The sequence below is a fragment of the Mus pahari genome, chromosome 1, assembly GCF_900095145.1.
Source record: "Mus pahari chromosome 1, PAHARI_EIJ_v1.1, whole genome shotgun sequence".
Lineage (NCBI taxonomy): Eukaryota > Metazoa > Chordata > Mammalia > Rodentia > Muridae > Mus > Mus pahari.
The window spans coordinates 1,861,527-1,874,293 of record NC_034590.1 but is presented as its reverse complement, the minus strand read 5'-3'; the positions used below and the strand labels follow the sequence as shown (position 1 = coordinate 1,874,293).

Sequence of the window (12,767 nt, the reverse complement as noted above, 5' to 3'; positions counted from 1 at the left end):
ATGCAGAAGTGGATGCTCACAGTCAGCTATTGGATGGCCCCCAATGGAGGAGCTAGAGAAAGTACCCAAGGAGCTGTAGGGGGCTGCAACCCTGTAGGTGCAACAACAATATGAACTGACCAGTACCCCCTGAGCTTGTGTCTCTAGCTCGTGCCTCTACCTAGTTGGCCATCATTGTGAAGAGAGGCCCCTTGGTCTTGCAAACTTTATATGACCCAGTACAGGGGAACACCAGGGCCAAGAAGTGGGAGTGGGTGGGTAGGGGAGCAGGGTAGGGGGGAGAGTATAGGGAACTTATGGGATAGCCTTTGAAATGTAAATAAAGAAAATATCTAATAAAAAATTTTTAAAAATTTGAAAAAGAGCTAGAACAGGTGAGCTTATTTATCAGTTAAGACTCAGAAGCTGAAAACATTCTAGGCCTAGATAGGATTGTACAGAGGCTAGAAGCTTACTGTTACATGGAAACTTTTTTTTGTTTTTTTTTTTTTTTTGTTTTGGTTTTTTGAGACAGGGTTTCTCTGTGTAGCCCTGGATGTCCTGGAACTCACTCTGTAGACCAGGCTGTCCTCGAACTCAGAAATCCGCCTGCCTCTGCCTCCCGAGCGCTGGGATTAAAGGCTGCGCCACCAGGCCCGGCTGGGAACACATTTTTGAGACAGGAATAGAGTCGACCATCTGTGCTGCCCTGTGACTTCTTAGTTGCCAGAAGCAATTATTGAGTTTACATTTCAAAAACTGGGGTTATAAAACTGAAATTGAACTGAAATTTTCCTTTAAAAAAATTCTGGCCTTTGGAAAACAGGAAAAAAACTGGGGATTCAGACTCTATGCGGCAGGAAGGGCCCCTGGAGATGAGAGGTAATTATTCCCAGACTTAAATCAGCCAAGATCAGTGGTTACGCTTAGAGACCAAGAGCACATACTACGTCAGGATAGAGACAACCTGACTGTCAGCTCAGTGACTGGCAAAACTCACTGCGCCTCGGGCAGCCCAGATTAAAGTGAGAGGACTTTTCAGGGGCCAGAGCCTGTCTAATGTCCAAAAGCTTAACCTAGGCACTTCCCATATTCAGATGCTTGCTGTTCTCATGGATTAATTCACACGGACGACGGCAGTGCTGCTGAGTCCCGGAGACTACTTGGTGGGCATGAACCAATGGTTTGACCAAGTGTGCCTCTTCTGATGCTTTCCAAGCTAAGTAGACAGGTTGGTCAGGCCCTAGAGGTATCAGCAGGGCAGTCCCACGCCTTTCCAGAACAATCCTACAAGCTGGAGAGGTTTAGACTCACCTCTCCCGGGATAAAGGAAACTGCGTCTGGCTTTGGCGAAAGCCCATTGTTTCTATGCTAGTTGATTGGGGGTAATTAAAAACAAACAACAAACAAACAAACAAATCTTGTCATGGCTCAGAAAAAGCTCAAAAAGAGAAGGAGACAATGGTATCAGTTCTGTTCTCTGCGTCCAGCTAAGTGGTCTGCTCTCAGCCTGGCTGAGCTTTGAATTCTTATTCTGATTGGATTAGCAGTGCCCACCCTGCATCTTAAAGGACATGGCCAATTATGGATCAGTTCAGTAAAATTAGCAGTCCCAGAGCCAACTACGGTTCTTTGAGACAGGATGATTTGACTCATTCGCTAGGATCACAGGAGGATGTAAGAAGCCCTCAGGCCTTAGCCCAACTGACTCCCATTTCGACTATAAAACCCAGAACAGCATCAGCTGCCTGAAGTAAAGTGAACACCTACTCCAGGAGCCCGCAGGCCTGGGAAGTCTCTAGATGAGCTAACCTTGCCTTTTGGCTCCTGTGGTTTTGATTCTGGCTAACCGTTCTTGTTAACTGAATGAAGCGTGTCAATCCGAGATCTGGTTTCTGTGCTTAAAGGCTCACTCTGAAAAAGGCTCAGCGCTGCCCTGGGGTCCGGAACACCCGCTGCAGTCGCCTACCGCCTACTGGCTTCCCAGTAGTCTTCTCTGGTGGATACCCGTAATGATAGTAAGTTCCAGGATAGCCAGAGTTAAATAGAAAGACCCTGTCTCAAACAAAACAGAACAACTTTTGTTATTGTCGTTGTTGGTTTTCAAGACAGGGTTTCTCTGGATAGCACTGGTTGTCTTGGAACTCATTTTGTAGACCAGGCTGGCCTCAAACCCAGAGATCTACCTGGAAAAAACAATCTTAAAAAGCCTAGGAAGGTCTCTAGTTGCAGATGTAGCAGAGGATGGCCTAGTCAACCATCAATGGGAGGAGAAGCCCTACGTCTTGGGAAGATTATATGCCCCAGTACAGGGGAATGCCAGGGCCAGGAAGCAGGAGTGGGTGGGTTGGGGAGCAGCGAGGGGGAAGGGTATAGGGGAGATGCCTCACTAAGTAAGTGCTTTCTGGGGACCCTAGAACACCCCTACAAGCAGAGGGCTGCTGCTCTTGCCTGTGGCTCTGGAGAGAAGCCATGTAGACAGGCAGGTCTCTGGGGCACCCGGGCCAGCTAATCACATCTCAGCAACCATAAAGGTCAAGCTTGCTGACTTGAGCTTGATCCCTACGAGATGGAGAGAGCCAGCAAGCTGTCCTCTGACTCCCACGCGCACATTTTGGCAGGCACGTACACAAGCTAAAGTAAATGGATTTTTAAATTTGAAATAATGTATATCGTTGTGATCTATGTCTGTGATGATGTAGAACAAAAGAGAAAGGGAAGGAAGACTTTAGAGCCTGTGGCTGCCGCATTTCCCTGGAGTGAAATCAGACCCATAAAGATGATACACACCGCTAAGCCCCTAGACAGCTTTTCTCTTTTCTTTCCTTTCCTTTTCTTTTCTTTTCTTTTGTTTTCTTTTCTTTTCTTTTCTTTCTTATTTATTTATTTATTTTGGTTTTTCAAGACAGGGTTTCTCTGTATAGCCCTGGCTGTCCTGGAACTCACTCTGTAGACCAGGCTGGCTTCAAACTCAGAAATCCGCCTGCCTCTGCCTCCCAAGTGCTGGGATTAAAGGTGTGCGCCACCACGCCCGGCTGTATTTATTTAATTTATATGAGTACACTGTTGCTGTCTTCAGACACACCAGAAGAGGGCAAAGGATCCCATTATAGTTGGTTGTGAGCCAACTTGTGGTTGCTGGGAATTGAACTCAGGACCTCTGGAAGAGCGGTCAAGTTCTCTTAACTGCTGAACCATCTCTCCAGCCCATAGCTTTTTTTTTTTTTTCTTAACAGGGTCTCTTTGTGTGATCCTGGCTGGCCTGGAAGTGGCTATGTAGATCAGGCTGGCCTTAAATACACAGGCATACGTCTGCCTCTGCCTCCCCTGGTACTGGGATTCAAGTCCTGTGTCAACATGCAGATTGGAAACAGCTATTAACTACACGATGGTAGCATGCGCCTTTAGTCACAACACCCAGGAAATTGTATAAGGACTGAATATGAGGCCAACTTGAGCTATACAGAAAAACTCTTCTCGAAAAAGAGAAACAAAGAAAATCTCAGAGGTTGTCTGTGGCAGCCAGGTCCGTGGTGACCTCCTAAGCCGTGGAACTTTGCGGTGTTCGTCTCCCAAATCATACCAAGGTTGGTACGGGTGATGACAAGCTGGCCGAGGGGATGACACCAAGTCTAAGACGAGGCTACACGAGACATCACGGCTTTTGCCCTGGACAGCCTCTCTGGGAATGCAGCCACTTCTTGTGCCTCCGAGGAAAAGCCACGAGTGATAGAACACTCGAGCTTCCTGTTAAGCTTCCTGTCTGAGCGTCTTCTTGGAGTTAGACCCCACAGCATCAGCTAGCTCTTTGGAAAGACTGCGCACCTCTGTACTGGGATTGGCTTGAGTACACAAGCGCAAGGCACGATGGGTGAGGCAAGCGTTTAAAGCACTGTGGGCGATGCCACAATGTTGCAACGCTTGTGAAGCAAGATACCAGCCACTAGATAACGCGACAGAATGAGCGTGGCTCAGTGCCAATAAAACTTTATTTGTGAACACCAAAGTTTGAAGTCATATAATTTTCAGTATCACATAATGGAAGTTGTCTTTGATTTTTTTTTCTCTCTCTCTCTAGCTATTTAAGCTTGGAAAAACTCATTCTTAGCTTGTGAGCCACAGGAGGTGGGGCAAACTGGGCCTCCATTGGCAGTGCACTGCTCTCTCTTTTATAGGATTGTAAGCTCCACTGGCATGAGCAGTCCTGAGCCACCACGCAGAGTCACTCCCCAGTTCCTAACCTCAGGTATCAAGTAAGATAATCAGTGGGGCCAAGTTCTCGGGGTAGCTTGTTATGCAGCAATAGATAACCGATATGTCCTTAAAAAGGACGAAAAGCCAGGTCAAATATATATTGTCTGCGACTTTCTTCTAGATGTGGTGTATACCCACGATCCCAGTGCTCAAAAGGCTGAAGGGTTGGAGAGGACCGCTGTGAGCTTGAGGCCAGCCTGATTCACATGCATGCATACAGGTAGAACACTCACATGTATAAAATAAAAATAATAAATCTATTTTAGAAAAAAAAAAAAAGCAACCTGAAAGGGGCTAGGTGATGGTGGTGCACATCTTTAACCCTCAGGAGGCAGAGGCAGGAGGAGCTCTGTGAGTTCAAGGCCAGCCTGGTCTACAGAACAAGTTCCAGGACAGCAAGAGCCACATATAGAAACCCTGTTTTGGGAAAAACAACAACAAACAAACAAACAAACAACCTCCCAAACTGAAAGGGCTAAACCATAAGACTGGGGAGTGTGACTCAGTGGGCAGAGTCCTTGCCTGACATACAGAAACTGTAGGTTTCATCTCCCTCATTGAATAAAACTGTGCATGGTGGTGCATACCTATGAACCCAGGCGATTATACTCCCAGGACTCAGGTGGTGGAAGAGCTGGCTTAGAGGTTGAGAGGACACAGGTTTGATTCCCAGCATCCACATGGTGACTCCAGCTCCAGGAAATCTGATCTCTCTGATCTGAGGGTTCCAGGCACGGGTGTGATGCCCAGACATAGGTGCAGGCAAAATGCCCAATCACCTTAAATAACTAACAAAAAATGCCCAATCACATTAAATAACTAACAAAAAAGATTTTAAATAATATTTGTTTTCTTTTAAGAACACTCATAACTGGGGACTAATACACAGTAGGGACTCAGGGATGTCACTATGACTGGTGTGATTACTGGAGCTAAAAGCAGCTCAGGGACCACACTGCCACTTACCCAGGGACCTGGGGAAGTTAGCTAATGTGGATACATCTCAAAGTCTGCAGAGGGAAAATTCCCTCTATGAAAACTTGGAACACAGCATGTGTTTTGAAAAATTTCCCCTTTTTTCTATTTCCTTTTTTCTTTTCTTTTTTTCTTTTTCTTTCTTTCTTTTTTTTATTTTTTTAATTTTTTTGGTTTTTCGAGACAGGGTTTCTCTGTATAGCTCTGGCTGTCCTGGAACTCAATTTGTAGACCAGGCTGGCCTCAAACTCAGAAATCCACCTGCCTCTGCCTCCCAAGTTCAGGAATTAAAGGCATGCACCACCATGCGCAGCTACTTTTTTTTTTTTTTTAAAGATTTATTTATTATTATGTCTAAGTACACACTGTAGCTGTCTTCAGACACACAAGAAGAGAGTGTCAGATCTCTTTATGGATGGTTGTGAGCTACCATGTGGTTGCTGGGATTTGAACTCAGGACCTTCGGAAGAGTAGTTAGTGCTCTTAACTGCTGAGCCATTTCTCCAGCCCGCCCTCCTTTTTTCTTTTTATTTATTTATTTATTATACGTAAGTACACTGTAGCTGTCTTCAGACACTCCAGAAGAGGACATCAGATCTTGTTACGGATGGTTGTGAGCCACCATGTGGTTGCTGGGATTTGAACTCCAGACCTTCGGAAGAGCAGTCGGGTGCTCTTACCCACTGAGCCATCTCACCAGCCCTCCTTTTTTCTTTTTAATAGCATCTCATTACATAGCCTAGAGCTCACAAGGATCCACCTACCTCTGCCTCCCAAGTGCTGGGATTGAAAGCATGGACCACCATGCCCTGCCCATTTTTGTTTTAACACATGCATGTGTGTGAATTTTGCATATACATTCATGTGCCAGAGACCAGAAAAAGGAGATGGATCCCCTGGGGCTGGCATTTTGAGCTCATATTAACATGGGTACTGAAAAATGAACTTGGGTCTTCTGCAAGAGCAGTATGTACTCTCATGCACTGAGCCATCTCTCCAGCCCTGGAGAGTGTTTAGAAACATCAGTGGTTTACTGCTATTTACCGCAGCAAGGTGCTCAGACCCCATTCACCACAGTGCCAATACTGCTGCTTATTTTGAATATTTCTCAAAGGGACATCGTTTTTTGTTTGATTTGATTATTTATTTAGTTTTCTATTTTGATTTATTTCTGCCTATCAAGGCAAGGTTTCTCTGGGTAGCCCTGGCTATCCTGAAACTCGATCTGTAGACTAGGCTGGCTTTGAATTCAGAGATCTGAGTTCAGAATATATATTCTAGGCCAGTCAGAGGCTACAGTGAGTCCTGCCTCCAAAACAATAAATAAGTAATAATTCACTCATTAAGGGACGTGGTAGATGGTTAGGGTTAGGGTGCCTACGTGATGAAGACGATGTCTTCTGGAACCCTACGTAAAAGCTGGGTGCATTTGGCAGGGCTCCTATAAAAGGCAGATGAACATAGGATCCCCAGAGCAAGCTAACTAGCCTCCCTCCCAGCAAGAAAGAACAATGAGCTGGAGGGTTATGTGAGACTTATTCATTAATAAGCTGAAAAGTGATAAAGGGATTTTTTTTTTTCCGAGAAAGCGCTGGCCATCCTGGAACTCACTCTATCTGTAGACCAGGCTGGCGTCTGCCTGCATCAGCCTCTCGAGGGCTGAGAGTAAAATCGTGTGCCACAAAAACACACCATACACAATAACAACAAAATAAATTAAAGAAAAATAATTTTTCTTTGAAAAGAAAAAGAATGAACTCGGAACATTGCTTCAGTGTGTCCAGAATTCTTTTCTACCACTGGGGGGCGCCCGTCCATAGCGCGGCCTCTGTGTATTCAGAGTGCGGGCAAGGTGAAGGGTCTCCAGCGGAAGCTCCCAAGGGCAGAAAACCTAGGGTGGAAGAAGAGCAGGACCCTGGGGATCCGGCCTCCAGGGTCCCAATGAGGCCACAGAGATTCTGGGGAGTTTCCTGCGCCCGCGTTGATCCAGATGATAAGGTGGACGGTGACCACCAGGGGGAACTGTCGTTTGTGCTCTATGCCTGGGCGCAGACCACAAGGCGTGTCCCTCTTGGGCGTGTCTCCGGAAGAATGTTCTGGAAAGAAGGCCAACTTGGAGCTCCGACCTGCTGCCTAAAGTGGAGGCCACAGGGAGCCTGGTCTCCAGCGAGGAGCGGTGTTGGCTCCGGCCGTCGCATCTGGTGCTTCCCTGTCAGAGCCTGAAAATAAACACGGAGACCAGGCTGCGCCCGGCCACCAAAATTGCTTATTTATGGCAGGGCCGGGGAAGTTGGTGGTCGGAATCATCAGTTCAGGACCCCACGACCTGTGTCCAAGGAGTGCATGGCTGCGATGGGGGGCCTGCTCGCTGCGCCCCGCCCGCCCAGCTCAGAGTAACATCTGTTGGAGACATTGTGTCTGCCCTGGGGGTGTGCGAGTGGCGACCTGTTTCCAGGCTGGGAGAGGCTCACAGCTGGGTCCACCCAGCGGGATGCCCATCCCCGCCTGCCCCAGCACCTCCAGGGGACCCAAGAAGTCGTTTTGGGATGTCCAGAAGAGATAGATAAAATGGAGCTCCCCTTGTTTTTTAATTAACTAATTTATCTAACTATTTATTGAGACAGAATTCTGTGTGTATCCCAGGCTGGCCTGGAACTACGGGCAATTGTTCTGCTTCAGCCTTCCGAGTGCTGAGATAACAGGCATGAGCCACCAGGCACAGCATTTCCCCTTTTTCAAAAGGAGATATTTTGGTGGCCTTTATAAAGATGACATAGTGTAGAATAAAGGTACCTCCAAATGCTAGCAGGCCGCCGGAACATAATGGCTTGCTGTGCAAAAAGGCACTTGAATCTCTGCGTTAGACCTGAGTTCAGTTCCCAGTACCCATGTTGGGCACCTCACAACTCCTTGTAACACCACCCTTTTCATTTATGCACACGTACCAGAGATGGGCAGACACACACACACACACACACACACACACTTACAAAATAACTGGTGTGATCGTACTCCCTGTAATTTCTGCCAGTTCTTGAGAGGCTGAAGCAAAGGAGTGGCCACAATTTAACTGATCTGGGTTACACAGCCTGACTTTTTATCCCCACCTCCACTCCATACCTGACTGCTCCCCAAAGGAAACCCTGCTGGGCCTCTGCCCAGCAAGTCGCAGACACAGGCTCACTTTGCCCCTGGGTTACTGTTTTTCTCTGAGTCTCGATTTCTTTGGTCACACATTGGTCACACATAAAGGACACAGGCACAGTCAGGAACTACAGCTACACTTTATTCGCCATCCACAACCCTCCTGTACGATCCTAAACCCCCACCCCTACCCGCCAAGCTCAGAAGATCTTCACTGAATGCAGCTGCACGTCTCCGCCCACCTCCACCAAGCGCACGCGCGCTGGCGGCATCCGGTGGTGGAAATGGAGATATTCGTCTTCCCCGACCACAGTCTGCAGGGTGAGAGAGAGCTCAAGTTAATCTGGATGCGGATCCCGGTCTGCGGCCCCGGAAGAGGCTAACTACACCCGGGCTTCCCTCTCCTTAGAAGGAAAATGGGTCTGTTGTCCATTGTAATAGGACACAGCGTACTGCTAGGACACTCAATCCCTGAGCACTTGGCTCTTGATCACTGTTTTGTCGCTCTTAGAAGCAGACCTGGAGAGGGTCTTTGGAGGCCCCCGTCAGGTCTGGGCCCAGGTTCCAGTACCCCACGGGCTCCCCCCCCCCATCCTCGACAGCCCAGTCCCCAGCATTTGGCTCTAGACCTGGGTCTGGGGTATTCTCCTTCAAAGACCCACCTTGAAGCCTTCCTCTGTGGCGATGAGGAGCACTTCAAAGGGCTGCCCACGCTGGAAGGGGATGCCGGTGCCCCGCTCCTCACGGCCCCATTTGCCTTGTTCTTTGGTGTTGAAGACAACCTCGGATGTGTCCAGCCTCGGGTTAAAGTGCAGGGCGGCATCTGCCCCTTGTTCCTCGCCGCATAGCAGGTTTACATGGAACCTTCGGGGACAGTAAGCCTCAAAGATCAGCAACCACCATGTGCAGGTTATGTGGTTCCACCGGCACACCCACACCCAGAGAGATTCCCTGTGTTTATAGCCAGGATCCCCTCATTTCCAGAGCCTGGAGCTGTCCTAGGTTGTGGGATGGCCTGCTGCCCCTGATTACAGAGAATCACACTCCAGATGAGCAGAGTTAAAAGCAGGGACTCCATTATTCCAGGTTCTCAATATTCCCACAAAGCCCAAGGTCTCAATTTTAGTAGGTCATGGACCAGCTACCTGGTCATCCTGATTACCAGCTACCCTAGGCATCTGGAGTAGCTTCAAGATCCAAGACAGATGTTCATTGTCCTGGAAAACTGGACATGGAGATCATAGGACTAACCAGGGACTCTTATTGTTGTTCTAGAATCCTACATTTTTAGGGATACTCAGGCACCCATCCACAAGTCTTGGGGAACATCAGTGAAAATATCCAAATTAAGCTAGCAATAGGGACTCCAAGACTCCACTTGGCAAACAAGGTCCCAGGGACACCGTATGTGGGCTCTAAGAACCAGGGCTCAACAGCCAGGAGATGCCCCATCCACCCTTTACCCTGGAACCTGGGATATCACCTGCCAGCCTGGTCAGGGACCACGCCTCGAATTCTCAGGACAGTGCCCACGCGGACGCCCTGAGGCAGAGAAGTCTTGTGCTGGGTAGCCTGTAAGATTTGGGTGGGGCCAGGATGAGAACCAGGGAGACAAAGAAACCAACCTGTCAGCCCCAGCTAGGAACTCCAGGGACCCGGCAGAAACCAAGAGGGATGCAGAGCCAGGCACACAGACCTGACAGACAATGCAGTTAGAAAAAGGGAAGCCAGCGGGGAGGCAGTCCATCAGGACATGCTGGTGAAACCCGAGATAGTTAGCACCCAGCTCTCCTGATACCCGTCTTAGGCTTAAGCTAGTCCCAGCCTCCGAATTTGGCCCTGTCGGGAGGCCCAGTTTCCCCAGCTTGAGCCCCAGTATACTTACAGACATGGCGGGCACAGCAATACAGCAACAATGTGGCCAGTAGCTGTGGGAGGGGACCTTAAGTAAAGGCAAGGTGCTGGTTCAGCTCCTCCCTTCCCATTCAACGCCCACACCTGGCACAGACCCCTGCCCTAGAGCAAAGCTGTCAAGGCTGGGCGAGCCTCCTCCTGCCCTGCCCCCACACGCCAGCTCCCTCTCCCCTTTCCTAGGCTTATAGATAGGGACAACCTTTAATACCAAGACTGGGGAGGTTTGCCCTGTGCTCCCCCACCATCCCGCCTCCCCTCCCATGCCCCTGCCTCCCTGCCAGACACAGGAGTCCTTTGGAGAGCTATTGGATCGGGAAAGGCTGCGCAAGCATCAGCCTCCACCCTTCCTGCAAGGAGTCTCTGCCTTGTCCGGGGCAGCTCTGCCTTGTCCGGGGCAGCTCTGCCTTGTCCGGGGCAGCTCTGCCTCTGCCACTGAAGACAGGCACAATAACTCAACGCTATCCATTGGGCTCCCCAGGAAACCCGTTATTCCGTTATTCCTCTTTGTCCTATGCTGTGCCCCTGCCCCCCAGGTTACCAGTATGTGTCTGGCACATTTGAAGTGGCCAGTAACGGAGGGTCAAATAATGAAGGTTCACTAACAGTGGCCAGGCTGAGACCTCTGGGTGTCCAGATGTGTGGAGTGTAGCAAGCCACTTTACTGACTCACAAGAAACAGTGCTCGTGGGAACAATTTGCCTCTCTCTCTGTCTCTCTGTCTCTCTGTCTCTCTCTCTCTCTGTCTCTCTGTCTCTCTGTCTCTCTCTCTCTCAGTGGTTTCTACTTTTCTTCTTCTTCAGGTCTCTATCAGCCACTCCTTGGAACTGAGCCCATCTTCCCATCCAATTAGAGTGAGATGGAATATGGGTTGGTGGGTGTCCCGGGCCGCCAGTCACCACCCAGATCAATGAAATACAATGTCGAGACTGCCAATAGCCTGAGTTTTAGTCTCCTTGGACCAGCACTCTAGAGAAAGTGTGTGTGTGTGTGTGTGTGTGTGTGTGTGTGTGTGTGTGTGTGTAGGGGTGACTCATAAAGAATGAAAGAGAAGTTTCTGGAAGGCAGACAAAGGGAGGGTGGGAGCACTGAGTAGTTACCACTCCTAACAGCCCAGCAGCCTTCCTGAAAGATCTTTCCCATCCCTATCCCCATCACCCTACTCCTGTCCCACCCAGCAGGCAGGTGGCAGAGCCAGAGGCCAGATGCATGCTGGGAGTGGAAAGTTGCTGTGGAGATTAGGGCCTTGCTACCTCTCCTGCTCCTCTAACCCAGTTTCCCATATTCAGATCCCCCCCCCCCCCCCCCACCCCCGTTTCCCATTTTCAAACCCCCCCCCCCCCGCAACACACACAACCCTAGAATACACATCAAGGACTCCCATGAGGTGGTCCAGAGGGGGCGCAGAAGATGCTAGAGAAACGTGGGCTCTGCGATGCTGGGGGAGGAGCCCAGGAGAAGGCGGGCTTGAGATGGACCTGATTACTCCACCTGGAAACCAGCGCGTGGGAGGTGTCAGCACAAGGTCGTTTGAAGTCTTCATGGGCTGCAGAAGACTGTCTCAAATAACAGCAACTGGCTTTCCTTCTTCCTTTTTTCCTTTCTTTCTTCCTTCCTCCCTCCCTTCCTTTCTTTTTTGTAGTGGTGGGGCATGCTTTTAATCCCAGCTCTAGGGAGGCAAAGGAAAGCAGTCCTGTGAGTTCCAGGACAGCCAGGGCTCCACAGAGAAAGCCTGTCTAAACACACACACACACACACACACACACACACACACACACATCAAAACACAACAACAATAACAACAAAACAAAAACAAAAAACCACTGCTGTTCTTACAGAGGACTCTAGTTCAGTGCCCAGCACCCACATCAGGGACCTTACAACTTCCTGTAACTCCAGGTCCGGAGAAACTGATGCCCTTTTGTGGTCTCTTCAGGTTCACACACACACACACACACACACACACACACACACACACACTCTCTAGAACGCTTTACTAACAAACAAGAAACCTCGGGTGTGAGAGTAGCTGCTTAGTGTGAGGTGTGAAGGTTCTTGACTTGAGTTTCCATAGGACAAGGACCCATCACAGGGCAGAACAAGGGGACATCAGGTTTCATGTTACACCACCTCGTCACAGTTAGGCTGATAATTGTGGCTCCCATTATTTTGGCTTTACGCTCTGTATAAATCACCGTCTGACACTTGTCCGCAGCTCGTTCTGTGTGTGGTTGCTGGTTCCCACGGGCTGGCCTCTCCTTTTCTTCATCAGGGCTGGATGGGAGTTCACGTACAGCTCTCCACAGGTCTGAACTTGCCTTCTGTGATTGGTAAGATAGTTGCACTCCATCCTTTATCGGTTCCTGTATCTACCTCCTTTCTGGGAACTGGGATGTGCTGTGTCTGTGACTGAGTTTGACCGTCTCACTGTGAACTCCGAACGTATTCATTTTATCATTTCTAATTCATTAGTGAATGTATTTATTCCTTGGGTCTATCTTTAT

At 49.1% G+C, this 12,767-nt stretch overlaps 1 protein-coding gene across 1 annotated transcript; it reads right to left on the bottom strand.

The window, feature by feature from the left end:
• Positions 1 to 8,477: 8,477 nt before the first annotated feature.
• Lgals7 (galectin 7) lies at positions 8,478 to 10,337 on the bottom strand. The gene is made up of 4 exons (XM_021215801.1): positions 10,238 to 10,337; positions 9,836 to 9,924; positions 9,015 to 9,216; positions 8,478 to 8,666 (listed from the first exon to the last, which is right to left on the bottom strand). The coding sequence occupies exons 1-4, from the start codon at positions 10,241 to 10,243 to the stop codon at positions 8,553 to 8,555; spliced, it is 411 nt and encodes a 136-aa protein (XP_021071460.1). The 5' UTR covers positions 10,244 to 10,337; the 3' UTR covers positions 8,478 to 8,552.
• Positions 10,338 to 12,767: the final 2,430 nt, after the last annotated feature.

Excerpts from the sequence above, each read along its gene's own strand:
- Lgals7 (XM_021215801.1), bottom strand. Across the intron at positions 9,217-9,835 it reads GTCCCTGACCAGGCTGGCAG|GTTCCATGTAAACCTGCTAT; the intron begins GTGATATCCCAG and ends CTGTCCCCGAAG. Across the intron at positions 8,667-9,014 it reads CCACAGAGGAAGGCTTCAAG|ACTGTGGTCGGGGAAGACGA; the intron begins GTGGGTCTTTGA and ends CTCACCCTGCAG.